Raw genomic sequence first — 27,425 nt, 5'->3', positions numbered from 1 at the left:
ATATTCATGTATAGAACAGTAGTTGACAGTTACCTATATATATTAATGTATAGAACAGTAGTTGACAGTTACCTATATATATTAATGTATAGAACAGTAGTTGACAGTTACCTATATATATTAATGTATAGAACAGTAGTTGACAGTTACCTATATATATTAATGTATAGAACAGTAGTTGACAGTTACCTATATATAAATGTATAGAACAGTAGTTGACAGTTACCTATATATAAATGTATAGAACAGTAGTTGACAGTTACCTATATATTCATGTATAGAACAGTAGTTGACAGTTACCTATATATATAAATGTATAGAACAGTAGTTGACAGTTACCTATATATATTAATGTATAGAACAGTAGTTGACAGTTACCTATATATATTAATGTATAGAACAGTAGTTGACAGTTACCTATATATAAATGTATAGAACAGTAGTTGACAGTTACCTATATATAAATGTATAGAACAGTAGTTGACAGTTACCTATATATTCATGTATAGAACAGTAGTTGACAGTTACCTATATATTAATGTATAGAACAGTAGTTGACAGTTACCTATATATATTAATGTATAGAACAGTAGTTGACAGTTACCTATATATAAATGTATAGAACAGTAGTTGACAGTTACCTATATATTAATGTATAGAACAGTAGTTGACAGTTACCTATATATTAATGTATAGAACAGTAGTTGACAGTTACCTATATATTAATGTATAGAACAGTAGTTGACAGTTACCTATATATTAATGTATAGAACAGTAGTTGACAGTTACCTATATATTAATGTATAGAACAGTAGTTGACAGTTACCTATATATTAATGTATAGAACAGTAGTTGACAGTTACCTATATATTAATGTATAGAACAGTAGTTGACAGTTACCTATATATAAATGTATAGAACAGTAGTTGACAGTTACCTATATATATTAATGTATAGAACAGTAGTTGACAGTTACCTATATATTAATGTATAGAACAGTAGTTGACAGTTACCTATATATTCATGTATAGAACAGTAGTTGACAGTTACCTATATATATTAATGTATAGAACAGTAGTTGACAGTTACCTATATATTAATGTATAGAACAGTAGTTGACAGTTACCTATATATTAATGTATAGAACAGTAGTTGACAGTTACCTATATATATTAATGTATAGAACAGTAGTTGACAGTTACCTATATATAAATGTATAGAACAGTAGTTGACAGTTACCTATATATTCATGTATAGAACAGTAGTTGACAGTTACCTATATATATTAATGTATAGAACAGTAGTTGACAGTTACCTATATATAAATGTATAGAACAGTAGTTGACAGTTACCTATATATTAATGTATAGAACAGTAGTTGACAGTTACCTATATATTAATGTATAGAACAGTAGTTGACAGTTACCTATATATAAATGTATAGAACAGTAGTTGACAGTTACCTATATATAAATGTATAGAACAGTAGTTGACAGTTACCTATATATAAATGTATAGAACAGTAGTTGACAGTTACCTATATATTCATGTATAGAACAGTAGTTGACAGTTACCTATATATATTAATGTATAGAACAGTAGTTGACAGTTACCTATATATAAATGTATAGAACAGTAGTTGACAGTTACCTATATATTAATGTATAGAACAGTAGTTGACAGTTACCTATATATTAATGTATAGAACAGTAGTTGACAGTTACCTATATATAAATGTATAGAACAGTAGTTGACAGTTACCTATATATTAATGTATAGAACAGTAGTTGACAGTTACCTATATATAAATGTATAGAACAGTAGTTGACAGTTACCTATATATAAATGTATAGAACAGTAGTTGACAGTTACCTATATATATTAATGTATAGAACAGTAGTTGACAGTTACCTATATATTCATGTATAGAACAGTAGTTGACAGTTACCTATATATAAATGTATAGAACAGTAGTTGACAGTTACCTATATATTCATGTATAGAACAGTAGTTGACAGTTACCTATATATTAATGTATAGAACAGTAGTTGACAGTTACCTATATATTAATGTATAGAACAGTAGTTGACAGTTACCTATATATTCATGTATAGAACAGTAGTTGACAGTTACCTATATATTAATGTATAGAACAGTAGTTGACAGTTACCTATATATTCATGTATAGAACAGTAGTTGACAGTTACCTATATATTAATGTATAGAACAGTAGTTGACAGTTACCTATATATATTAATGTATAGAACAGTAGTTGACAGTTACCTATATATATTAATGTATAGAACAGTAGTTGACAGTTACCTATATATTCATGTATAGAACAGTAGTTGACAGTTACCTATATATATTCATGTATAGAACAGTAGTTGACAGTTACCTATATATTCATGTATAGAACAGTAGTTGACAGTTACCTATATATTCATGTATAGAACAGTAGTTGACAGTTACCTATATATTCATGTATAGAACAGTAGTTGACAGTTACCTATATATTAATGTATAGAACAGTAGTTGACAGTTACCTATATATTAATGTATAGAACAGTAGTTGACAGTTACCTATATATTAATGTATAGAACAGTAGTTGACAGTTACCTATATATTAATGTATAGAACAGTAGTTGACAGTTACCTATATATATTAATGTATAGAACAGTAGTTGACAGTTACTAAGCTCGATCGTGTATATGCAATAGAATGTCCTATGGGATTAAATATAAATATATAAAATAATATAAATATTGTATTTCAAATGTATAGTAGGTCTGGCGTGTCATCTTCGCCGTCCATCCTGTTTGTAACGTGTAATAACGGGTATGATGTATTTGTGTCATTTATGTAAGGCGATGCCTAAGGACGGCTAAATTTACATCTTCGGACGGACAATTATTAATTATACTCCAATCCCGTTGAACTCACTGGACTCTGCAGACCATGGCCTTGCTTCTCTCCCCATAGTGTCTACGACTCTCCTCAGAACAGACCAGCTCTATGGGCACCTGGAGTCTCTTGACCTGCCTGAGCCAGTGTAGCCGTTGGGCATCTGTGTCCAGAGCCTGAGGCTCCAGGTGTTCCACACAGGCCAAGGCCGCATACACGTCCAGGACCTGGCGAGCAGTGAGGGATAGAGGATAATGCTGAAAACACCCTTTAAATATAGTGAGGGATAGAGGATAATGCTGAAAACAACCTTTAGATATAGCGAGGGATAGAGGATAATGCTGAAAACTCCCTTTAGATATAGTGAGGGATAGAGGATAATGCTGAAAACTCCCTTTAGATATAGCGAGGGATAGAGGATAATGCTGAAAACTCCCTTTAGATATAGTGAGGGATAGAGGATAATGCCAAAATACCCCTTTAGATATAGCGAGGGATAGAGGATAATGCCGAAAATACCCCTTTAGGTATAGTGAGGGATAGAGGATAATGCTGAAAACACCCTTTAAATATAGCGAGGGATAGAGGATAATGCTGAAAAAGCACTTTAAATATAGTGAGGGATAGAGGATAATGCTGAAATATTCATTTAGACACAGTGAGGGATAGAGGATAATGCTGAAAACTCCCTTTAGATATAGTGAGGGATGGATGATAATGCTGAAAACTCCCTTTAGATATAGTGAGGGATAGATGATAATGATGGAAACATCATTTAGATAGAGTGAGGGAGAGGATAATGCTGTAAAACAACCTTTAGATGTAGTGAGGGATAGAGGATAATTCAACAAAACACCCTTTAGATAGTGAGGGAAAGAGGATAATGCTGAAAACAGCCTTTAGATATACTTGTATAAACTCACAGCATCATGTACATTATTTGAGCAACTATTGACGTCCTTTATGCAAACAGTGACCGTTAACAATAAGAGTTGGCTAGGCAACGAAACAGGCTTTTTCCCCCTTCTTACTTTTACCGTACTTGTATTGATATCAATTGGGCCTTTTTTTCTTTTTACATGAGAATGTAGTACCCTAGTATATACTCACCAGCTCCATCCCTTCTCTGATGTGTGTGTTCGCCAGGAGGCCCTGACCCACTCGGGGGATGCTGATCATTCTGGACAAGTTCTGTAGGCGGTTCTTAAACTGGTTGTAGGCATCATGGACCCAGGGCAGAGAGGCCACCTCCGTACACATAGCATCATGACCTAGTCGCAGCTCGTTCACACAACAGGTCAAGGCGCCACAAAGGAGCTAGATTGTTGCGTACAGACACACACACACACACACACACACACAGACACACACACACACACACACACACACACACACACACACACACACACACACACACACACACACACACACACACACACACACACACACCTCAAGATATTACACATCCCTCTTGACAACCCGAAAAAGAATCAGTATTTTCCCTATATTAATTTAGCTGCTAAATCATGGCCTCCACTCTCTTAAAAAAATAATAATAGTGAAGACATCAAAAACTATGAAATAACACATATGGAGCCATGTAGTAACCAAAAGAAGTGGTAAACAAATCTAAATATATTTTATATTTGAGATTATTCAACGTAGCCACCCTTTACCTTGACAGATTTGCACACTCTTGGCATTCTCTCAACCTGCTTCATGACGTAGTCACCTGGAATGCAATTTAATTAACAGGTGGGCCTTGTTAAAAGTTAATTTGTGGAATTTCTAAATGCGTTTGAGCCAATCAGTTGTTTTGACAAACTAGGGGTGGTATACAGAAGAAGTCCATATTATGGCAAGAACAGCGCAAATGAGCAAAGAGAAATGACAGTCCATCATTACTTTAAGACATGAAGGTAAAGAACTTCAAGCGCAGTCGCAAAAACCATCAAGCACTATAATGAAACTGGCTCTCATGAGGACCGGCACAGGAAAGGAAGACCCAGAGTTACTTCTGCTGCAGTTCATTAGAGTTACCAGCCTCAGATTGCAGCCCAAATAAATGCTTCACAGAGTTCAAGTAACAGACACATCTCAACAGCAACTGTTCAGAAGAGACTGCGTGAATCAGGCCTTCATGGTCGAATTTCTGCAAAGAAACTACTACTAAAGGACACCAATAACAATAAGAGGCTTGCTCGGGCCAAGAAACACGAGCAATGGACATTAGACGAGACCAAATTTGAGGTTTTTGGTTCCAACCGCTGTCTCTTTGTGAGACGCATAGTAGGTGAATGGATGATCTCTGCATGTGTGGTTCACACTGTGAAGCATGGAGGAGGAGGTGTGATGGTGCTTTTCTGGTGACACTGTCTATGATTTATTTAGAATTCAAGGCACACTTAACCAGCATGGCTACCACAGGATTCTGCAGAGATACAGCCTCCCATCTGGTTTGGGCTTAGTGGGACTATTATTTGTTTTTCAACAGGACAATGACCCAACACACCTCCAGGCTGTTTAAGGGCTATTTGACCAAGAAGGAGAGTGATGGAGTGCAGCATCAGATGACCTGGCCTCCACAATCACCGGACCTCAACCCGATTGAGATGGTTTGGGATGAGATGGACTGCAGAGTGAAGGAAAAGCAAGTGCTCAGCATATGTGGGAACTCCTTCAAGAATGTTGGAAAAGCATTCCAGGTGAAGCTGGTTGAGACAGCAAGCGTGTGCAAAGCTGTCATCAAGGCAAAGGATGGCTACGTTGAAGAATCTCAAATATAAAACATATTTTGATTTGTTGTAACACTTTTCTTTTAGGTTACTACATGATTCCATATGTGTTATTTCATAGTTTTAATGTCTTCACTATTATTCTACAATGTAGAAAAAAGAAAAAAAAGAAGAAAAAAACCATTGAATGAGTAGGTGTATGGGGCCCCCATTAATTTTGTTATAATTTTTTGATTCACTTAAATTACTTTAATAAGAATACGGCATAAGCCATGACAGAATTGGTAGAATTGCAGATTTTTTTTTTAACCTTTATTTAACTAGGCAAGTCAGTTAAGAACACATTCTTATTTTCAATGACAGCCTAGGAATAGTGGGTTAACTGCCTGTTCAGGGACAGAATGACAGATTTGTACCTTGTCAGCTCGGGGATTTGAACTTGCAACCTTTCGGTTACTAGTCCAATGCTCTAACCACTAGGCTACCCTGCCGGCCCAAAATGTCCCAACCCCTCTCTCTATGCTAACCTTGCCACCGCTGATGAAAAATATCATAGGGGAAACACTGAATCATGGCCGAAAGTGCAAAGAGAAATCCAACCTGTAGGTCCTCTGCACAAGTCACATTCATGGTCATGGTAATGAAATCCTGCAGGTATCTGTGGAAAAGCTCTGTCTGCATCTCATCATCCGCTATCGCAATGTAGCGGCCCAGAGGAGTCTTCCCAAAAAACTCCTCCAACTGCCTCTGACTTTGGCCTGTCAAACAATAGGGAAATTGTAACAGTGCAATGCATAGGTTACACTATGATGACACCCTGCCGCAGATGTGTTCTGATAAGCTACTACCTTCATGTTGCAGAGCATAAATCCAGAGCTCATTTAGGTAGTCCTTGATCCTCCAGCTGAAGGGCATGATGCAGCTGATATTCTTGTCTATTGGGATGTTATTCTGGACCAGGAAGGTCTTGGACGTAGCACTGGGACAAGGATAGGTTGATTTACAATGGAATTACATTAAAAAAAAAAAATGTAAGGCAGGGGAGTCATTTCCCCCCCAAAAATAGTCGATTCCCAATTCCTAACAGTAGTGGGAATCAGAATAGATTCCTTCACGAGGAATCAATTATTTTTCAAGAATCGATTCCTGCCACTTTAAAAATGGTACTTTCCATCAAATTTCAGGTTTTGTGAGTGTTATTATTTTTTGTTGGTTGTGTGCAATTTTGATAATGGCACATGGGTTCAGGTAGAAAATGTATATTTTCCATTCCTATAAATAGCAAATACATATTATTATACTTGTGTGAACATTGTTTTGTACCGCTTTTGCTATGGAATCAACTCTTGGAATCGATTTCCAAATCCAGGAATCAACTCTTGGAATCAATTTCCAAATCCAGGAATCAACTCTTGGAATCGATTTCCAAATCCAGGAATCAACTCTTGGAATCGATTTCCAAATCCAGGAATCAACTCTTGGAATCGATTTCCAAATCCAGGAATCAACTCTTGGAATAGATTTCCAAATCCAGGAATCAACTCTTGGAATCGCTTAAATATTTCTGGATATCAACAAACCTAAGAATTAGGGCACTGAGACGTCTAGCCTTGACGCCAGACTGATTCTGTTTTGGACATAGCAGGAATAGAACCCAGGCTAATGCATTTCAGAGAGTTGGGATTCCCATTCCATTTAAATTCAGAAAGTAAACCTAATTCCAATTCCACATTTTCCATATTACCATCACCACAATGGGAACGAGAAGGCATGTGTATGGCTCAAACACAGAAAACAAAAATGGAATATAACGTTGGCGGATAAAGTTCGGAATGACACAATTGAATGTGTACAACGTTTAAAAAGACCTGCGTCACTATACCGAGAGCTTTGATGTTTCTAAAAAAGTACGTATTTCTGTGTTTTTGGAGCCTTTGTTCATGTTTTATCCCCCCCGAAACTGCAAAATAAACCCGAGGAAGTCTATCGCTGGTGGGGTACCTGTCTCAAAACTAAGTGACACCTGGTAAAAAAAAAAAAAGAAAGCTAACTTGTCCTTTAATTTAGGTTATAGACCAGCTATGGTGGAGTAAATGAATGTCAATAGCCAATATACTGCAAAGAAGATCTAAGGATAAGTGAAATAAACATTTCTAAGTAGCTGAGCAGAGGCAGGCACTCTCACAAGATTTGGTTCTGGGTGCCAAGACGAAGAACATACAACTGTACGTGATTAATATGTTATCCAATTAAAATGTTACATTTTCACAATGAATAAGACCATAGAGAAAACAATGCTCCTTGTCACTGAGGCCACTTACTTGTTGTCCACACTAGAATAGGGAAAGGGAACATCAAGTAGTTTATCGTCTCCAAAGATGTCTAACCACAATCTTTTTATTGGCTCTTCAGAGTTGGTGTCCAGCAGGAGGTCTAGATTACCATCACGGTCAATGACAGAGACCAGTTGTGCCAAAAGTGGAATGACCACCGCCTGAAGTCGTTTCCATAGGGTTTGTCTGTTAAAGCACAAAACTAGCTTAGTAAGGCACCGAGTAAACAGCTACATTGTGTTATTCAAGTCTAGAATTTTTTTTCCCCCCAGTAAATATTTCGACATCTTTCACAAGCGTATGGATGGGGTTTGTGTCTCTCAATTCATTGGTGAATAGTGCTCACTCACCTAAATGTCCCTCCCTCATGCAAGGCATCAATGTTGGAAGCCTCACTAATGACCCAGTTTTTCGTTAAGTTAGTGTTTTTTTCCCGAGTTTCCAGTAAAGAGTGGAGCCGTCTCTTAACAATTCTCAGAAATCCAGCTGTTCCTTAAACGTGAATTAGAAACAGTCGGATTAATGTGAACGGATAACATTACTAAAAATAAAAAAAAACAACGGAATAACTTGTTGCTCAGCTCTACTACCTTGTTTTTCTTCGTTGTCGGTCAGGAGAGTCAGTAGGATCTCTACTCTCCTGGTGTTGCGGAACCCACCCTCCATCTGATCTCTGAGCATGCCCACTGCGCTCTGCACACAGCTACGCAGCAACAGTGTGGTGTCCAGGACATCCTTCCAGGCCTACGGAGGTAGAGAGAACCCAAGGAAAATGAAAGTGCTCCAAAAATATATATATATATATATATTTGTATGTGATCAGTCTATCAAATTGCAGATGAGTTTGGATATTACTCACTGTTTGGCCTTCAAATTCCATGTCATGTTTATCAGTCCCAGTGTACATGTCCTCCAAACCTGCCCAAAATTGAACAACGTAATTGTAAGTAAACAAACTTTTTTATACAGTGTTATACAGATCTCAGTTAGTACTTCCTGACATGGGATGAGATCATGAAATTATACTTTGTCTACTTTGCTCTGCATTTACATCAATCACATCTATTTTATGAAGCCCGTTTTCACATCAACAGTTGTAAAGCACAAAGTGCTGTACAGAAACCCAGCCTAAAACCCCAAACAGCAAGCAATGCAGATGCAGAAGCACAGTGGCTAGGAAAAACTCTCTAGAAAGCTGGAACCTATGAAAAAAACCTAGAGAGGAACAAGGCTCCGGGGGGGGGGGGGGGGGCTGTGCTGGGTGGAGATTTAAGAGTACATGTGTCCTTGGGCCTCCCGAGTAGTGGTCTAAAGCACTGCAGTGTTAGCTAGAGATCCTGGTTCGGGTCCAGACTCTGTCACAGCCGGCCGCGACCGGGAGACCCTTGGGGCGGCGCACAATTGGCCCAGCGTCGTCCGGGTTAGGGGAGGGTTTGGCCAGCAGGGATGTTCTTATCCCATTGTCCACTAGCGACTCCTGTGGCGGGCTGGGCGCAGTGCACGCTGACACGTTCGACCAGCTGTACGGTGTTTCCTCCGACACATTGGTGCGGCTGGCTTCCGGGTTAAGCGGGCATTGTGTCAAGAAGCAGTGCGGGCTTGGCTGGGTTGTGTTTCGGAAGGACAACACGGCTCTCGACCTCCGGCCTCTCTCTCCCGAGTCCGTACGGGAGTTGCAGCGATGGGACAAGACTGTAAACTACCAGTTGGATACCACGAAATTGGGGAGAAAATAAATGGAAAAAAAGAGCACGTGTGGCCATTAAAAGGCCTTATCGTTATTCAACACATTCAAGACGATCAGGCATAATATGGTTATTATCTGAACCTGGTATAGAGGGTGCAACAGGTCATCACCTCAGGAGTCAATGAGTACGTTTACATGCACACCAATCATTCGATATTAATCTGTTTATGGCAATAGGTAGATTATGCAATAGTCATGTGAACAACCTTAACTCTGCTTATCTTAAAATCGGTGTCAAAATCGAAGTAAGCAGACGCTGATTAAAAGCCCTAGTTTTCTGAGCAATCTTTTAGAACTATTAGGACATACTAACGCCTTAAATCTGCATTCCAGCGGGGGTGCATTTGATCTGCGCATGTGCTAGCACCAGCCGAGAGCCTCCCTCTATAGCACGAGTGGTGTGTTCTCGGGAACAACTAAATGTTTGTCTTAGAAGTAGTTTTCATATACAAACTTTATATGTCCGAACTCAGAATAAAATATGCTTCCCAAAAAATAACACGGTCGCTGAGGTAGAACGTTTATTTTGATGTGTCATCGGGGTCGCCTGATTTCAGATGTGTCCATGGAAACATGATTATTAAAAGAAATCGTTCTTCTTGAAAAGCATGTAAATGTTTTTAGACAAACTATTATATTAATCTGACTATCCACAATAATCTCATTATTGTGTGCATGTAACCGCACTCAAGTGTCAGAAGGATTTTCATAGCCGGTCATTTACATAATCACAACACAGCTTTTTTTATTTATTTTATATACCTTGAGGCTGATCCTGCCTTTCCTCAAACAGTTGACAGATGGCAAGGTTCCGCAAGACTCTGAGATCTGAAACAATATCTTTGGATCTTCTGAGGTCATCAATGTGAACAGATGTCCAGGGGCCTATTGGCAGAAAATGACCACATGACATTTTCTGATTCCATGTTCCATTGTTTTAAATGTTTTTTTTTTTTTTTTATCACAACAGGCTTTAAAAATATATTGATAGGATCATCTCACCTCCATGAAATCCAACAAAGGAAGTGCCACTGTCCAATCTGAACAGTTTGGTAATGAAGTAGACAAACACCTTGCCTTCAATCGCCTCATGTTTTGATTTGTTGATTTCATTTATGGCAGAGTACCTGAAAACAATGAAACATTTTCTCAGATAGTATCTTAATTTTGTTTACAGATATTTATGAAATTAGATTGATCCTAGATTTAATTTACTTGCAGATATATATGAAACTATATTGACTTTTACTTTGCAGATGCAATGACACTTGCATTGTGTGATGCTTCACACAAATCTGACTGAATAATGAGTAGTTTGTTGCTAGATGCATCTCCAGGTGTCAGAAATTCCCTAGGGGGAAAACAACTACGTTAACTGGAGAAAAAAACAACAACACTAAATATATGATTTACAGATTCAAAACATTTAAAATAAGTCAACCTGATCTTCTTGCGGAAAGAGAGCTCTGTGTCAAACTGCTGTAGTGACAAGAGCTCTACATTGTGCACCACCTCCTTCAGCGGTCCAATATCCGATTCTGTCAACAGTCTGGAAAATGTTGTCACCTGAGGAAGTAAAGATTAAAAAAATTAAGGGGTGGTGGAGAAATAAGACGTAAAAATGTACCGTTCAAATTCAACTACGACTAAATTACCTCTATGAAGCAGGAAGGGCTCTGCTCAACCTGTTGTGTGTGACAGACAAAGTCAGCCAAAGAGCTGTGCTTCCTCTCTTCATAGTAGAACCTGGTCAGATGGTCAATCTCCACTTTAGAGAGCCCTGTGCAGTCCAGCCGAGCCACAGAGTCCGGAGTGGCACAGTTCACCAGGATGAGTTTGGCCTCATCTAGTACTCTTCTTTGTCGGTCTGGGATGTCCATGTCTCCCCTCTGTTTCTCGGTCACTTGACGAACCACCGAGGCACACGTGTCCACATGGAAGCCAATGAAAACATCAGGAGGTTGGTAGTTGAAGGTTTGCAGTGCAGGTGAGCTTTGTCGAAGATCTACAAACTGCCCAACCCATCTCTCCAAGTCCTCAACAATTTCCCTTTGTTCTTTACTAAGGACAGTATGGATATCCAGGTAATGTTTCTCAAGCCTGTTGATAAGAGGGATTGGAAACTGGTTGTAGACCACCTCTTTATCCTCAATGACAATGAGCCTGAAGTCTTTGTGCACTCTGCATTTGACACGATGGGTCCCCAGTCCCAGGTCAACGTACTTTTGGCCTCCTAAGCAAACGTAGTATTGGTTGAGAGCATCGTAGAGACTTTCGTATAGGTTCTGCAAGTTCAAGAGCACGACGGTTCGACCGGTTTCCATGCAGATCTTGATTCGGTTGATGTTGCGGCAGATCTGGGTGTACTCTTGGTCCTTGGGGAAGCCGGACCCAAAGATAATCTCAGGCTGGCAGCTCTCGGAGAAGAAAGTCTGCTGCAGGATCTGTAAAGCTGCGTAGTTTTTGGTCAGTAGCAGCAAATAGCGGCACTCTTCCTCCTGAGCTGAGATGTTTTGTCTCACAAGCTCAATGGCACTGATCCTCTCCAGATTTGGATTGATCTTAAGTGTTTCGGTGAAGACTGTGACCGCGTCCACATCATCTCTTCCACTGAAATTCCTCAGTACCGCCTCCACAATCTTCTCTGCACTAGGGATCTGCTCTGAGGCCTTGGTAATTGCGAAAAGCATCTTGATTAAGCTGTAGTAGTCACGCAAACCAAAGAAACCTTTGCCTTTTTCTGGACTGATGTTCAGGAAGGCCCTGGCAAAGGGTTGAAAGAAATCTCTGACTTTCTCCAAAATCATTGTGTCAGACGAGCATATGCCTTTTGCACTCTCAATCAGCTCCTTCTCGTCAGGGTCACCGCGTGAAACAAAGATCCCTCTGTTCATCTTCGCGGGGTCCAAAGCCCAGTTGGAAATGGCAATGAATCCAACCTTCTTGTGTGGCAATGGCTCATCATCAATGCATCCTTCTTCCAGCAGAGGATGGAGGGTTTTCAGGGGCATTTTGGGAGAGTCCTCAGCCAATCCAATTTCATCCAGCACCACCACAGATATGTACTCCTTCAGGTTCTTTCCCTCCTGGAAACGAGCACATTGCTTGAACGTGTTGATGATGCCCGCCGGTGTGGAGTGAGGGCTGCACTGGAAGGACACCAGGTGAATCTGTTTCAGCCTTTTGTAGAGGTCAGAGTGTGCAGCTTGACCCTGCATGGCGTCTGCCACCAAGGTTTTAGACAGCGATTTAGAACTCCCAGGTTTCCCTACCAAGAAGAGAGGGATTCTTAGCTCAATGCAGATAACAATCATGAAGACGTTCTCTTTCAGAGCATTGTTTCGTGCAATTGTTTCCCCCAGTGGCACTCCACTCAGGAAAAGATCCTGCATGAGTGAGATTTCCTGCATCACCTTCAATGGGGTGTATATTCCAGTGAGATACTTGCAGATATTTTGTCTGTACTCTTCTTTGTTTTCCAAGCAGGCGTGGTAACACACGCCCACTGCCATCACCAGAGACCACAAGACTGGATCTCTTCGGATTTCTTCACGCCTCTCTGCATTTTGATTTCTCTCAAACTCCCAGAGATCAGCAAGTAGCATCTTATGATTTTTGTAAAACCAGACAAAAGCTTGCATGCAACGCTCGACATCCCTGAGACTTACAAAGCTACATTCATCTTTCCTTTTCCGCATGTACCTCTGTGAAGCCGACAGGACATTTGTGATCCAACTTGCATATGTCACATTGATCATGTTGGTCTGAACCACCCTCTTGACAATTTTCTTGATGTACATATTTTCAGTGTGATCATTGAGCTGTCCAAAGTCCCACACCAGAGGGATCATGCTTGGGGGCAAGGCCTGGACTCGGTACACCAACTGGCGGAGAGGGATGGACCCCAACTTTTCATCTGTCTCTTCAGCTCGGACTCTGTATCCTAGGCCAGCTGACTCCAATCTGTGAATCATCTCATCTGTGTGTTTTCTGTAAGGGTTGCATGCTGCAATGATTTGCAAGCCACATTGGGATTGCAAAGGCTCTCCTTCTACAGTATGATCACATATGACCTCCTTAATACTACTGAGGGCGTCTGTTGTGTTGGCTTCATCAAAGAAGAGAACAGAATCAAAGCCATATCTTTGTTTGTTGTTATAAGCAATGGCTTCTGCTTCTCTGACATTGGTGTAGATCATGTCTGAGCTAGTTCCTCCGTGCACTTTGACTAGCTTCATATTCTGCGTGGTCACGGCTCTCTTCTGTAGTTCACAGAGGAAGTTGATGAGCCTCGTTTTCCCACACCCTGTCTCCCCCATGATTACAACAGGGATGCTACACCTGAACCGCATGAGAATTGCCAGCATCTTCAATATATTGTCAGTTGTAAGCTCATATGTTTCATCGGGATCAAGATGCTGCTGGATTCCCATAACATTGCAAATGCATTCAATTTTATCCTGTCTCGACAGTTCATCGAAATCAATGTTGAAAGGGACTCTCTGCAGCGTCAGGCCGTCAAACAGTTTTTTGGTCATGATGTTTCTTTTGATCACATTCCCCGTGGATGGATCAACGGCATCTACCCAATTTTCTTTATTGGGCTGAAGGTGAAAGCCAATGAAGGTCATTGACATGTGGTCATCATTGAAGAAGATGTAGGGATGTGGTTCTGACTCCCATCTCTTTCTGATCCGGAAGGGTGCCAAGTCTTCTTCTTGTATTCCGGTTGTCTGCTGTTTCCCAGGGCTCTGGTCAGAGATGCTGAGTGAAGGAGTAGCGAAATCTTTGGCCATCAGAATCATGAACTCCACCACAAAGTTCTTGAATCCCTGAAGAGTGTCCCCGGTGATAGAGGCGTCACAGAAGACGGACGTCTCACAGTCTCGCAGCTGAAGGTTAAGGAACCATGTAAAATTCCTCAACTCCGCCCACGAGGGGTCCTTAATTCCACAGTACAGAAGGAGCAACTGGAGACATTTGACATGGCTCCCTTCAACTCCACTGTACATAAATCTGTCCAAGTTGACGTGATTATGGGATCGCGTCAGATATTGGTATGGTCGTTGGTAAGCGTCACTCTTAAACTCTTGGTCATCCATAAGTGGGCCTTCAGGCTTCGTAATGGAGGGATCCTGTTGCATCCTCATTTCCAGCTCTAGAATCTCATTGGGTGGGCGGCAGAAGATGTTTGGGAACACGGCCAGGAAGGTAAAGTTGACAGTTGCTTTCTGTAAAGAGGAGAGAAAGTGTGATTAAGAATATCAAGAAATACATGAACATTGATTACAGGTTCTGATTGGATAGTTTTTAAAAATAAAAAAAAACATACCATTGTTGGTTCATTTCTGTGCTGGTTTACGGTAGACTGTAGAATCTCAATCACATACAACTGCTTGTTGCTGCATTTCCACATCCTTCCCTCAGAATCCATCAAGTAGCCCAGGACCAGCAGTTTAAACAGACATTCATCAAGACCCTTCTGTACCTGATGAACATTACATTAAAAACAATGAGGGGAAAGGAATTTACAAAAAAATACTAGATGTAATTAAGTTCAAAGTAGATTCAAGCATATTGACAATTATGTGGTTTTATGCCGGGTATACAATACGATTTTCACTCCGATTATTTTTATAGGCAAACTTTCATGATTGTTGTGATGTCCTATGATGTTATTGCAATCAGATGAAGGACATTGACATCCGAAACGATTTTAACTCGAATCGGATATATGACGCAATCAAGATTTTAAGTGTGAGCGAGAGTCACGCCTATTCCTCCAATCATAATCCACAGTTTCGGTAGTTGACCCATGACCTCACACAGAGCGTATTCAGCGCCAGCCATGGCCATTAGGACCGGTAACTGTGAGAATGGCACAAGTCATCATTTGAGTGTTTTGGCTTGCTGCTCAGCAAACGGTACAGCAGTTCAGAGGGTCATCAGAACTCCTTTACCTATCAGTGGCTCAGCTTTTGTCTGTCCAGGAAGTTAGATTTATTGTAGTTCAACATATTTTACAAGGCACTGTTTGTATTAAATAAGTGTTTGATGTGAAAACATCACAGCTCAAAACTAAAAGCTCGCATGCAATTCGCACAAATGATTGTTGTGGGAAATCACCAGGAAAATAGTTTCCTAAAGCCTACAAGGCAGATTCTCTGGTGCCTGTTGAACCACTACCAGGGATTCATTTGCTGTGGATTTAGGTTACAGGATTTATTAGGGGTATTCTGTTCATCATTTAAACAGGAATATTGGCGGTTGTTCATTTTAATGGGGCACGTAAACTGCTTTTTCAAAAGAAGACCATTACTAGGATAAGGGTTATTGTCTGCAATAAACATGATCAAATTATGTTAATCAATAATGTTATAATAATCAATTTCAGAGGCACAATCCCCCCCCACACACGAGAAAACCTAACTAGCTTTAATTAATACCCCCTTATATAATTACCGTAGATGTGACATCAAAATGGAAGATGGTCAGCTCTTTCTTCCCAGGGTTGTTGAGAAGAGACTGAAGAATGACATTTTCGTCAACCGTTGGCTTGATCAAGCGAATGCATTTCAGCACTGTAGTCTTCATGAAGACGTCCTTCAGTTTTTCAAATAGCCTCCTGATATAAAGGGATTTACCTGAAAGGGTCAACAACATATTATTATTGAGAGGAACCAAATAAGTTGAAGAATGAGGCGTTTTAAATAAAGACAAATTAGTCAATCAAACATCTTCAGGAGCTACATGAGGCATTTTAGTGACAGTTTCAATTTCCTTGTTGTTTTTAAAGAAAGAAGAGCTTAGAACTATCTGACCTAGCATAGCACTACTTCCTTTATCATTACCTTAAAACAAACACCTGTAAAGGGATGTGTGTGAAATAATTGTTTTTGTATAACTTATTAGTGTGAAATGATGTTCAGAAAATTTAATTGTAACAAATTCTGGGGCGTAGCCCCAACCAGGACTTAAACCCTGGTCCAACAACTGCCAAGCCAACACCTTAATCATCCAAACCTCTTGATGAGGTCGCTAGATGTTGGGTTAAAGTCACTTCAATACATGACTTACTTCTTCAGACATTATCTACATATGACACTATTTGCAGGTGGAAATGTCTACGAAATATACTGACCAACTCCTGCTCTTTCGGACGACACAACTCCCACAAACTGTCGGTCTTTGAAGACAGCAGCAGCACTGGTCTGATCTGCTGGGACTGTATAGTGTCTGTTCAGGTAACGCTGAATCATGAGCAGGGGTTCCTGGGGTACCATGTGTAACCTGTACTGGCTGAAGGCTGAGGGAAGGTAGGTGTGCTCTCGATCCAAACTGCAGATGATCACAAGCCTGTAGTCTTTCCGACACTGCATTGTGATACTCTTGAAAAATCTCTCGGTTTTGGAGCTCACTTCATAACTCAGCTGATCCCCGTAGAGCATGGTGTAGATCTTCTGTCCTCTGTAGCCTGGGGTGAGGCAGCGCCTGAGGAACAGCTCCACTTGCTCAAAAGGTGTGGTAGAGTTACACAGAAGCACCTCATCATAAGTAGGCAATGGCTGACATTCACTACTCATGTAAATGGAGATGCAAGATGCCAGGATCTCGTCGTGAGGGCAAACAATAAGGTTTGGGCTCCCAATAGCTAGGCCCTTGGGCAGATCCCTTTGAATACGTTTTTCGTTCCATTTTTTGGGCAAATATTTATATTCCTTTTTGTTGGCCAATATTTCTAAAAATCTTCCAAAGCTTCTGACATCAAGAGTATCTGGAAGAAAGCTCTTCATGTCTGTCATGTAGGCATTCCAAATCAGATTCACTTTTCCTGAGCCAATTTCTTGTTCGATGAGACTGCTTGACACTTCAACAAAGGTGTGAAATTCAACTTCCTCATTTTGCTCTGATTGTATGGTGAGGATCTCACTTCGCAGTGCATGGAGGGACTGCCTCAGATCAGAGGCTGTGCAGTTGGGTTTGACGAACGACAGCATCATGAGAACTTGGTCTTCAAAATCGGCCACATTTAGCTGAGTCAGCGTACTGCACAGATAGACTATCTGCTCTGCATTGTAGTAGTTCAGGTAGTAATGGTGGGATCTCTGTTTGTCCATGAAGTCATTCCAGTACTTCAGACACTTCTCCAGCTTCCTGCACAGCTCCGGAAGCTGATCCACGATGTTGCCCTCCACCGTAATCACACTGACAACACTGCCCAGGTTAAAGTCCATGATGATGTCAGCCTCCTCACTGAGTGAACTACATTTGATGTTGGCTTTCCAGTTGCGGAACAAGGGGTTCCCAGCTGTAAACAGGGCAATGAATGCCACAGCCAATCTCTGGACACTGGCGAAAACCTAAGAAAATGAACACAAAAAAGTGCTTAATTATAACTGAAAATAAACTAAGGCACAACAACATTACACGTAGTATCTGAAAACATTTTTTAAAATAGTGAGAGACATACCTCGGAAAAGTGGTTCACCTCAGACTGGTCCCCTTTACCAGACATGAGCATGAGTTTGTTCTGCAGCTCCCTCAGGTCCTCCAGTGAGTAGGAACGCATCTCCTGTTCCTCACCATGTTCCTCAGAGATGTTTAACTTCAGGGCAGTCTCAAGACTCAACTTGATTGAGAAAAAAAAAGCAACACGCAGAGATACATTTCACTGTTCTTATTGATTTTCGCAAAACTGTACAACTTGGGTATGTTGACTAAATACTGAAATGTTTTGTGTTCTCACAACATTCCCAAAACATGTAAGTAGATTGTGGACACATGAATTAGGCTGTGGGTCATTACATAAGACCGGTTCCTTAAAACACAAAATCTGTCCAGTTGTTATGTTAATTTAAAAAAAATGCACATACAATTCCCTTAATATGTTTCAGAATGAACACAGAATAATGTGTTACTTTCACACAACATTCTTAAAATGGACGTTTCTTTACGCTTCAGGAAAGTCAGATGCTCATTGGTCCGTTGGGCATTTTATTTGTGCATATCATTTATCTGTGAAACTGAGTTACACCAAAAAAAACTGTCTAGTGGTTAGAGTGTAGAGGCGGCAGGTAGCCTAGTGGTTAGAGTGTAGAGGCGGCAGGGTAGCCTAGTGGTTAGAGTGTAGAGGCGGCAGGGTAGCCTAGTGGATAGAGTGTAGAGGCGGCAGGGTAGCCTAGTGGTTAGAGTGTAGAGGCGGCAGGTAGCCTAGTGGTTAGAGTGTAGAGGCGGCAGGTAGCCTAGTGGTTAGAGTGTAGAGGCGGCAGGGTAGCCGAGTGGTTAGAGTGTAGAGGCGGCAGGGTAGCCTAGTGGTTAGAGCGTAGAGGCGGCAGGGTAGCCTAGTGGTTAGAGCGTAGAGGCGGCAGGTAGCCTAGTGGTTAGAGCGTAGAGGCGGCAGGGTAGCCTAGTGGATAGAGCGTAGAGGCGGCAGGTAGCCTAGTGGTTAGAGTGTAGAGGTGGCAGGGTAGCATAGTGGTTAGAGTGTAGAGGCGGCAGGGTAGCCTAGTGGATAGAGTGTAGAGGCGCCAGGTAGCCTAGTGGTTAGAGTGTAGAGGCGGCAGGTAGCCTAGTGGTTAGAGTGTAGAGGCGGCAGGGTAGCCTAGTGGTTAGAGCGTAGAGGCGGCAGGGTAGCCTAGTGGTTAGAGCGTAGAGGCGGCAGGTAGCCTAGTGGTTAGAGCGTAGAGGCGGCAGGGTAGCCTAGTGGATAGAGTGTAGAGGCGGCAGGTAGCCTAGTGGTTAGAGTGTAGAGGCGGCAGGTAGCCTAGTGGTTAGAGCGTAGAGGCGGCAGGGTAGCCTAGTGGATAGAGCGTAGAGGCGGCAGGTAGCCTAGTGGTTAGAGCGCAGAGGCGGCAGGGTAGCCTAGTGGATAGAGCGTAGAGGCGGCAGGTAGCCTAGTGGTTAGAGGGTAGAGGCGGCAGGGAGCCCTAGTGGTTAGAGCGCAGAGGCGGCAGGGTAGCCTAGTGGATAGAGCGTAGAGGCGGCAGGTAGCCTAGTGGTTAGAGGGTAGAGGCGGCAGGGAGCCCTAGTGGTTAGAGTGTAGAGGCGGCAGGGTAGCCGAGTGGTTAGAGTGTAGAGGCGGCAGGTAGCCTAGTGGTTAGAGCGTAGAGGCGGCAGGGTAGCCTAGTGGTTAGAGCGTAGAGGTGGCAGGTAGCCTAGTGGTTAGAGCGTAGAGGCGGCAGGGTAGCCTAGTGGTTAGAGCGTAGAGGCGGCAGGGTAGCCTAGTGGTTAGAGTGTAGAGGTGGCAGGTAGCCTAGTGGTTAGAGTGTAGAGGCGGCAGGGTAGCCTAGTGGATAGAGTGTAGAGGCGGCAGGTAGCCTAGTGGTTAGAGGGTAGAGGCGGCAGGTAGCCTAGTGGTTAGAGTGTAGAGGCGGCAGGTAGCCTAGTGGTTAGAGCGTAGAGGCGGCAGGGTAGCCTAGTGGATAGAGTGTAGAGGCGGCAGGTAGCCTAGTGGTTAGAGGGTAGAGGCGGCAGGTAGCCTAGTGGTTAGAGCGTAGAGGCGGCAGGTAGCCTAGTGGTTAGAGCGTAGAGGCGGCAGGGTAGCCTAGTGGTTAGAGCGTAGAGGTGGCAGGTAGCCTAGTGGTTAGAGGGTAGAGGCGGCAGGTAGCCTAGTGGTTAGAGTGTAGAGGCGGCAGGTAGCCTAGTGGTTAGAGCGTAGAGGCGGCAGGGTAGCCTAGTGGTTAGAGCGTAGAGGTGGCAGGTAGCCTAGTGGTTAGAGCGTAGAGGCGGCAGGGTAGCCTAGTGGTTAGAGCGTAGAGGCGGCAGGGTAGCCTAGTGGTTAGAGCGTAGAGGCGGCAGGGTAGCCTAGTGGTTAGAGCGTAGAGGCGGCAGGGTAGCCTAGTGGTTAGAGCGTAGAGGCGGCAGGGTAGCCTAGTGGTTAGAGTGTAGAGGCGGCAGGGTAGCCTAGTGGATAGAGTGTAGAGGCGGCAGGTAGCCTAGTGGTTAGAGTGTAGAGGCGGCAGGGTAGCCTAGTGGATAGAGCGTAGAGGCGGCCGGTAGCCTAGTGGTTAGAGCGTAGAGGCGGCAGGGTAGCCTAGTGGTTAGAGCGTAGAGGTGGCAGGTAGCCTAGTGGTTAGAGCGTAGAGGCGGCAGGGTAGCCTAGTGGTTAGAGCGTAGAGGCGGCAGGGTAGCCTAGTGGTTAGAGCGTAGAGGCGGCAGGGTAGCCTAGTGGTTAGAGCGTAGAGGCGGCAGGGTAGCCTAGAGGAGTGTAGAGGCGGCAGGGTAGCCTAGTGGTTAGAGTGTAGAGGCGGCAGGGTAGCCTAGAGGAGTGTAGAGGCAGCAGGGTAGCCTAGTGGTTAGAGCGTAGAGGCGCCAGGGTAGCCTAGTGGTTAGAGTGTAGAGGCGGCAGGGTAGCCTAGTGGTTAGAGTGTAGAGGCGGCAGGGTAGCCTAGTGGTTAGAGTGTAGAGGCGGCAGGGTAGCCTAGTGGTTAGAGTGTAGAGGCGGCAGGGTAGCCTAGTGGTTAGAGCGTAGAGGCGCCAGGGTAGCCTAGTGGTTAGAATGTAGAGGCGGCAGGGTAGCCTAGTGGTTAGAGCGTAGAGGCGGCAGGGTAGCCTAGTGGTTAGAGCGTAGAGGCGGCAGGGTAGCCTAGAGGAGTGTAGAGGCGGCAGGGTAGCCTAGTGGTTAGAGTGTAGAGGCGGCAGGGTAGCCTAGAGGAGTGTAGAGGCAGCAGGGTAGCCTAGTGGTTAGAGCGTAGAGGCGCCAGGGTAGCCTAGTGGTTAGAGTGTAGAGGCGGCAGGGTAGCCTAGTGGTTAGAGTGTAGAGGCGGCAGGGTAGCCTAGTGGTTAGAGTGTAGAGGCGGCAGGGTAGCCTAGTGGTTAGAGTGTAGAGGCGGCAGGGTAGCCTAGTGGTTAGAGCGTAGAGGCGCCAGGGTAGCCTAGTGGTTAGAATGTAGAGGCGGCAGGGTAGCCTAGTGGTTAGAGTGTAGAGGCGGCAGGGTAGCCTAGTGGTTAGAGTGTTGGAATAGTAACCGGAAGGTTGCAAGTTCAAACCCCTGAGCTGACAAGGTACAAATCTGTTGTTCTGACCCCTGAACAGGCAGTTAACCCACTGTTCCCAGGCCGTCATTGAAAATAAGAATTTGTTCTTAACTCACTTGCCTGGTTAAATAAAGGTAAAATAAAATATATTTAAAAAAAATAGCAGGTGGTTCCTAATAGTTCACATGGTAATGGCATCATGTAATGGCCTCCATCTCACGCACATTGTTTAACCTGTCTAGGTCATACATCCCGCTAGGGGAACGTTTGGCCGGAAATTGCCTGATATGTCATTATTAAAAGTAGGGGGGTAGCCTTAACAGGTTTTTAAGATAGAACCTAAATCACATTGCAGATCTGTATTGTATGTTTTCTTGCTGAAAATGTTATCCATACAGTATATTACGTGGTAATATTGTCTACCTTCTTTTGGTTCTGTGCACTGATGGTGTAGATGCCCTTTTTGTTGATGGCGGTTGCTAAGGAGATGGAGGAAAGCTCCACAGACCCGTGGAAATCCTTCACAGTTTTCAACCACTCCAAGTGTCGTGCTGTGTCATGCTTCAAACAGAGAATTAAGTGTCGGACATCGACTGCTTTAATTTAAAATGGATTATTAAAACGGTCTTTACATTAAAAAAAAAAAGTTAAATATTCATCTCACCAGCTTTTTTGGAAGGTTGCAATCATTATCCAATGTTCTCCAGAGCTTCTTCATCACCTCTTTAACAGTCTGAAAACCGGAATCGTGCTTCAGTTCGAAGAGCAATGAGGAGTATCCATGAACGGCATCGTGGAAACAGGCCACACGGTCCACATCAAGATCATTCTCCCCAGCAGAGATGGAGGCCAGGTCAACAAACACTTTCAGCTCATTGATATCTGTCAAATAAATATAATCAAATCAAATTTTATTTGTCACATACACATGGTTAGCAGATGTTAATGCGAGTGTAGCGAAATGCTTGTGCTTCTAGTTCCGACAATGCAGTAATAACCAACAAGTAACCTAACTAACAATTCCAAAACTACTGTCTTATACACGCAAGTGTAAGGGGATAAAGAATATGTACATAAAGATATATGAATGAGTGATAAATAAATATAATCAATGCAGATATATTTTACAGATTTTTTAAAAAGTATTAAAGCAGCGTTTCCTAAACTCAGTCCTCGGGCATGTTTTGTTTTTTTGCACTACACAGCTGATTTAAATGATCAAAACTCGATGATTAGTTGATTACTTGAATCAGCTGTGTAGTGCTAGGGCAAAAAAATAAAAAATAAACGGTCACCCTTTGGGATCCCGAGGACAGAGTTTAGGAAACCCTGTATTAGAGTCATGAAAATGTTTAGACATAAGCCTCTTTACCTTTCAGGGCCTCTTTAACCCAGATGACAAAATCTTTTGCGTGGCCAAGTTCCAAGAGGCATTGTCTGCGAGGTTCTGTGACGTCCACCAAATCTGTCTTGGCCTGCATTAGGTCATTGTCAATCCGATCAATGTGCTCTTCATTCAAATCGGCACTCATCTGAGAACAGAAGAAGAAAAGCCCTGAGAAATGTACCTGGATCCATTGTTGTTCAGTTACCACTGGTTTATGTTGTGGTGTACAACGACTAAAAGCAATTCAATAAAAGTGAATGCTACATACTGTTATGTTAAAATAATAAATAGATCAAAATAAATCATAATTATACTTAATCATAGCTTGACTTGAGTAATGTAAAAAAAAAGTAATTTCCCACAGCTTGGAGGGAATATTTAATTATGATTGGCTGGTGTCGATTATTTTCAAATTAACACCCAGAATTATTTTTATATTCCACAGCTCAGAAATTCCAACCACAAAAAGTGCCTAAATACAGTACGTACAATATCCACTCACAAAACCCACCTTACTAGTGAAATTGTTAGGTTAGATATTACTGCAAGGTCGGAACTAGAAGCGCAAGCATTTCGCTACACTCGCATTAACATCTGCTAACCACGTGTGTGTGATAAATAAAATTAGATTTGACTTTATATTCATTGGCATCAATGTTAGTTACATTGATGTTACATTGTTATCTGACTTTGCTATCTACACAAACCAAATTTTTTAAATGCAAGACCAATGTGGACAGAGGATGCAGATGAATTTAGCTAGCTAGCATTCAATTACTTTGGACAAGCTCTGTTATGTTTTTATTGCCACATTTGGTTTGTGGACCCGGAGCCATTATGAATCACTTCTAGACAGCTACAATGTCGCCAAGAGGTGAAACTGAACGTAAAACATTACATGTTCCCTCTGACCTGCTGTTTGCAAAGTAAAAAAAGAAAGAAAACGGAATTGTTTTTTTTGTAACTTAGATAACTAGTTAGTTAGCTAGCTTCAGTGGATGTTCACAGAATCTTTTATTTTTTATTTAACCTTTATTTAAACTAGGCAAGTCAGTTAAGAACAAATTCTAATTTACAATGACGGCCTACCACGGCCAAAGCCAGACTTCGCTGGGCCAATTGTGTGCCACCCTATGGGACTCTCAATCACGGCCAAATGTGATGCAGCGTGGATTCGAAACAGGGACTGCAGTGATGCCTCTTGCTCTGAGATGCAGTGTCTTAGACCGCTGCGCCACTCGGGAGTAAGGACACAATGAATTATTTCAATTGAAAACTTTTCTACTGGCAAATGTGTGCGTTACTATTGTTTTCTGTGGCAACAGCCATGGTGTACGCGTTAGATAACTCAGGGCTCTGTTGAGTCCTGCGGAACTAACCCACTACATGCTAGGTCAGCCCATCCACTGCGTGTCGGGAGCACTTCTCATCAAGGGTTATTTACACAGGACTCCCCCTGCCCTCATTGATTATCCCTTATTTCACTATGGGTTTTGAGTAAAATCATGCAAAAACAAAAATGGGAGTTTTTCACAAAAATGTAGACAATTCGAATTCAGAAATCAGCTCCTTACAATGTCTAGCAGTGTCTGTAGGGCCTTGAAGTCGCCTTGAAGATTTAGGGTCTCCTTGACCTTCATAATAACTTGAGCAGACTTCACAGCCAAGTGAAGGCCATGGTACTGCTCAATCTGCTGGACCCTTTCCTTGATCCAGTGTTTGTTATCTGACTTGTTGAGTCTGCACATAATGTCCATATCCATTGCCAGCTTTTCATATTTGCCCTTGTAGTCATTGAAGAGGACATCAACCCTTTTAAGCTTGAGACTGCCATTCTTCAGGCCTTCGTAGATCTTCTTGTATTTTGCGTAGCAAGGTCTAAAAATACCATTGGTTACCTCCTTTGGTGTTACTAAGGAATCAAATTCAGAAGCAAAGTCTTTGGTCTGTTTCTCCCACAACATCTTGAATATGTGGCTGTCTCCAAACATGTGCCAAACATCTGCCATCTGTCGCATGCTCTGATCAAGATCAAAGTAGGTAACCACACCATGCATTCCAGAGGAGGGCTGGTCAAACGGGTGAACCTTCATGAACTGGTCCAAGGTCATGTCCTCGATGTTGGTCAGTTGTCTCTTTTCCATGTCCCCAAAATGAACTGCAATGGCACATAAAAACAGTAAAGATTTGGCTATTTACAATCAGATTCTCCCAGTCACACACACACACACACACACACCTGTGATGTGTTCATTTAGTTTGCGGCTCATGGTGAGCAAGATTTCCACCAGCTCCTTCTCATGGTTGACAGCTCTAGCCTCCTCAGACCTCAGATGGAGGAGCGTTTCCACGGAGACACGGTTCTTGCCTTGGATCTTCTCATTCAAAGATAGACAATCTGCATTGAAATCCAAACAAGCATATCACAGCCATTAATGTCATTATGACTTACCCATTTCCTCATGAGCAGAAAAACAGATGATCACAAGCCTTCAAAATATATATATATGTGATCATCTTTCACACTTCTGTGAAATCAAACTGTCCACTTAGGAAGCAACACTGATTGACAATAAATTTCACATGCTGTTGTGCAAATGGAATAGACAACAGGTGGAAATTATAGGCAATTAGCATGACACCCACAATAAAGCCACTGCGACTTGTATGCTCTAGTCGGCTGGCCCTCGCTACATATTCGTCGCCAGACCCACTGGCTCCAGGTCATCTACAAGTCTATGCTAGGTAAAGCTCCGCCTTATCTCAGCTCACTGGTCACGATGGCAACACCCATCCGTAGCACGCGCTCCAGCAGGTGTATCTCACTGATCATCCCTAAAGCCAACACCTCATTTGGCCGCCTTTCGTTCCAGTACTCTGCTGCCTGTGACTGGAACGAATTGCAAAAATCGCTGAAGTTGGAGACTTTTATCTCCCTCACCAACTTCAAACATCAGCTATCTGAGCAGCTAACCGATCGCTGCAGCTGTACATAGTCTATTGGTAAATAGCCCACCCTTTTCACCTACCTCATCCCCATACTGTTTTTATTTATTTACTTTTCTGCTCTTCTGCACACCAATATCTCTACCTGTACATGACCATCTGATCTTTTATCACTCCAGTGTTAATCTGCAAAATTGTAATTATTTGCCTACCTCCTCATGCCTTTTGCACACATTGTATATAGACCCCCCCTTTGTTTTCTACTGTGTTATTGACTTGTTAATTGTTTACTCCATGTGTAACTCTTTGTTGTATGCTCACACTGCTATGCTTTATCTTGGCCAGGTCGCAGTTGCAAATGAGAACTTGTTCTCAACTTGCCTACCTGGTTAAATAAAGGTGTTCTCAACTAGCCTACCTGGTTAAATAAAGGTGTTCTCAACTTGCCTACCTGGTTAAATAAAGGTGTTCTCAACTAGCCTACCTGGTTAAATAAAGGTGTTCTCAACTAGCCTACCTGGTTAAATAAAGGTGTTCTCAACTAGCCTACCTGGTTAAATAAAGGTGTTCTCAACTAGCCTACCTGGTTAAATAAAGGTGAAATAAAAAAAAATATATTAAAAAAAGGAGTGGTTCTGCTGGTGGGGACCACAGACCACTTCTCTGTTCCTATGCTTCCTGGCTAATGTTTTGGTCACTTTTGAATGCTGCCAGTGCTTTCACTCTAGTGGTAGCATGAGACGGAGTCTACAACCCACACAAGTGGCTCAGGTAGTGCAGCTCATCCAGGATGGCACATCAATGCGAGCTGTGGCAAGAAGGTTTGCTGTGTCTGTCAGCGTAGTGTCCAGAGCATGGAGGCGCTACCAGGAGACAGGCCACTACATCAGGAGACGTGGAGGAGGCCGTAGGAGGGCAACAACCCAGCAGCAGGACCGCTACCTCCGCCTTTGTGCAAGGAGGAGCAGCAGGATCACTGCCAGAGCCCTGCAACATGACCTCCAGCAGGCCACAAATGTACATGTGTCTGCTTAAACGGTCAGAAACAGACTCCATGAGGGTGGTATGAGGGCCCGACATCCACAGAGGGGGGAGAGCCCAACACCGTGCAGGACATTTTTCATTTGCCAGAGAACACCAAGATTGGCAAATTCGCCACTGGCGCCCTGTGCTCTTCACAGATGAAAGCAGGTTCACACTGAGCACGTGACAGACGTTACAGTCTGGAGACGCCGTGGAGAACGTTCTGCTGCCTGCAACATCCTCCAGCATGACCGGTTTGGTGGTGGGTCAGTCATGTTGTGGGGTGGCATTTCTTTGGGGGGCCGCACAGCCCTCCATGTGCTCGCCAGAGGTAGCCTGACTGCCATTAGGTACCGAGATGAGATCCTCAGA

At 42.6% G+C, this 27,425-nt stretch overlaps 1 protein-coding gene across 2 annotated transcripts in view; it reads right to left on the bottom strand.

The window, feature by feature from the left end:
• The window catches only part of LOC109868077 (E3 ubiquitin-protein ligase rnf213-alpha), a 103,073-nt gene that overhangs the window by 39,363 nt on the left and 36,285 nt on the right, over positions 1–27,425 (bottom strand). For both annotated transcript variants that reach the window (XM_031802495.1, XM_031802496.1), the window contains exons 20-41: positions 25,324–25,482; positions 24,659–25,242; positions 23,070–23,229; positions 22,362–22,579; positions 22,121–22,258; positions 18,192–18,350; positions 16,863–18,081; positions 16,184–16,365; positions 15,054–15,209; positions 11,377–14,952; positions 11,163–11,287; positions 10,971–11,072; positions 10,724–10,848; positions 10,484–10,606; positions 8,834–8,892; positions 8,565–8,718; positions 8,325–8,466; positions 7,963–8,160; positions 6,490–6,620; positions 6,242–6,399; positions 4,017–4,223; positions 2,946–3,133 (exon numbers count right to left, since the gene is read on the bottom strand). In XM_031802495.1, coding sequence (XP_031658355.1) covers positions 2,946–3,133; positions 4,017–4,223; positions 6,242–6,399; positions 6,490–6,620; positions 7,963–8,160; positions 8,325–8,466; positions 8,565–8,718; positions 8,834–8,892; positions 10,484–10,606; positions 10,724–10,848; positions 10,971–11,072; positions 11,163–11,287; positions 11,377–14,952; positions 15,054–15,209; positions 16,184–16,365; positions 16,863–18,081; positions 18,192–18,350; positions 22,121–22,258; positions 22,362–22,579; positions 23,070–23,229; positions 24,659–25,242; positions 25,324–25,482 — 8,263 coding nt within the window. The remainder of the gene's footprint in view (positions 1–2,945; positions 3,134–4,016; positions 4,224–6,241; positions 6,400–6,489; positions 6,621–7,962; positions 8,161–8,324; positions 8,467–8,564; positions 8,719–8,833; positions 8,893–10,483; positions 10,607–10,723; positions 10,849–10,970; positions 11,073–11,162; positions 11,288–11,376; positions 14,953–15,053; positions 15,210–16,183; positions 16,366–16,862; positions 18,082–18,191; positions 18,351–22,120; positions 22,259–22,361; positions 22,580–23,069; positions 23,230–24,658; positions 25,243–25,323; positions 25,483–27,425) is intronic.

This window comes from Oncorhynchus kisutch, linkage group LG23 (genome assembly GCF_002021735.2).
Source record: "Oncorhynchus kisutch isolate 150728-3 linkage group LG23, Okis_V2, whole genome shotgun sequence".
NCBI lineage: Eukaryota > Metazoa > Chordata > Actinopteri > Salmoniformes > Salmonidae > Oncorhynchus > Oncorhynchus kisutch.
This window is presented reverse-complemented; position numbering and strand designations above follow the sequence as displayed.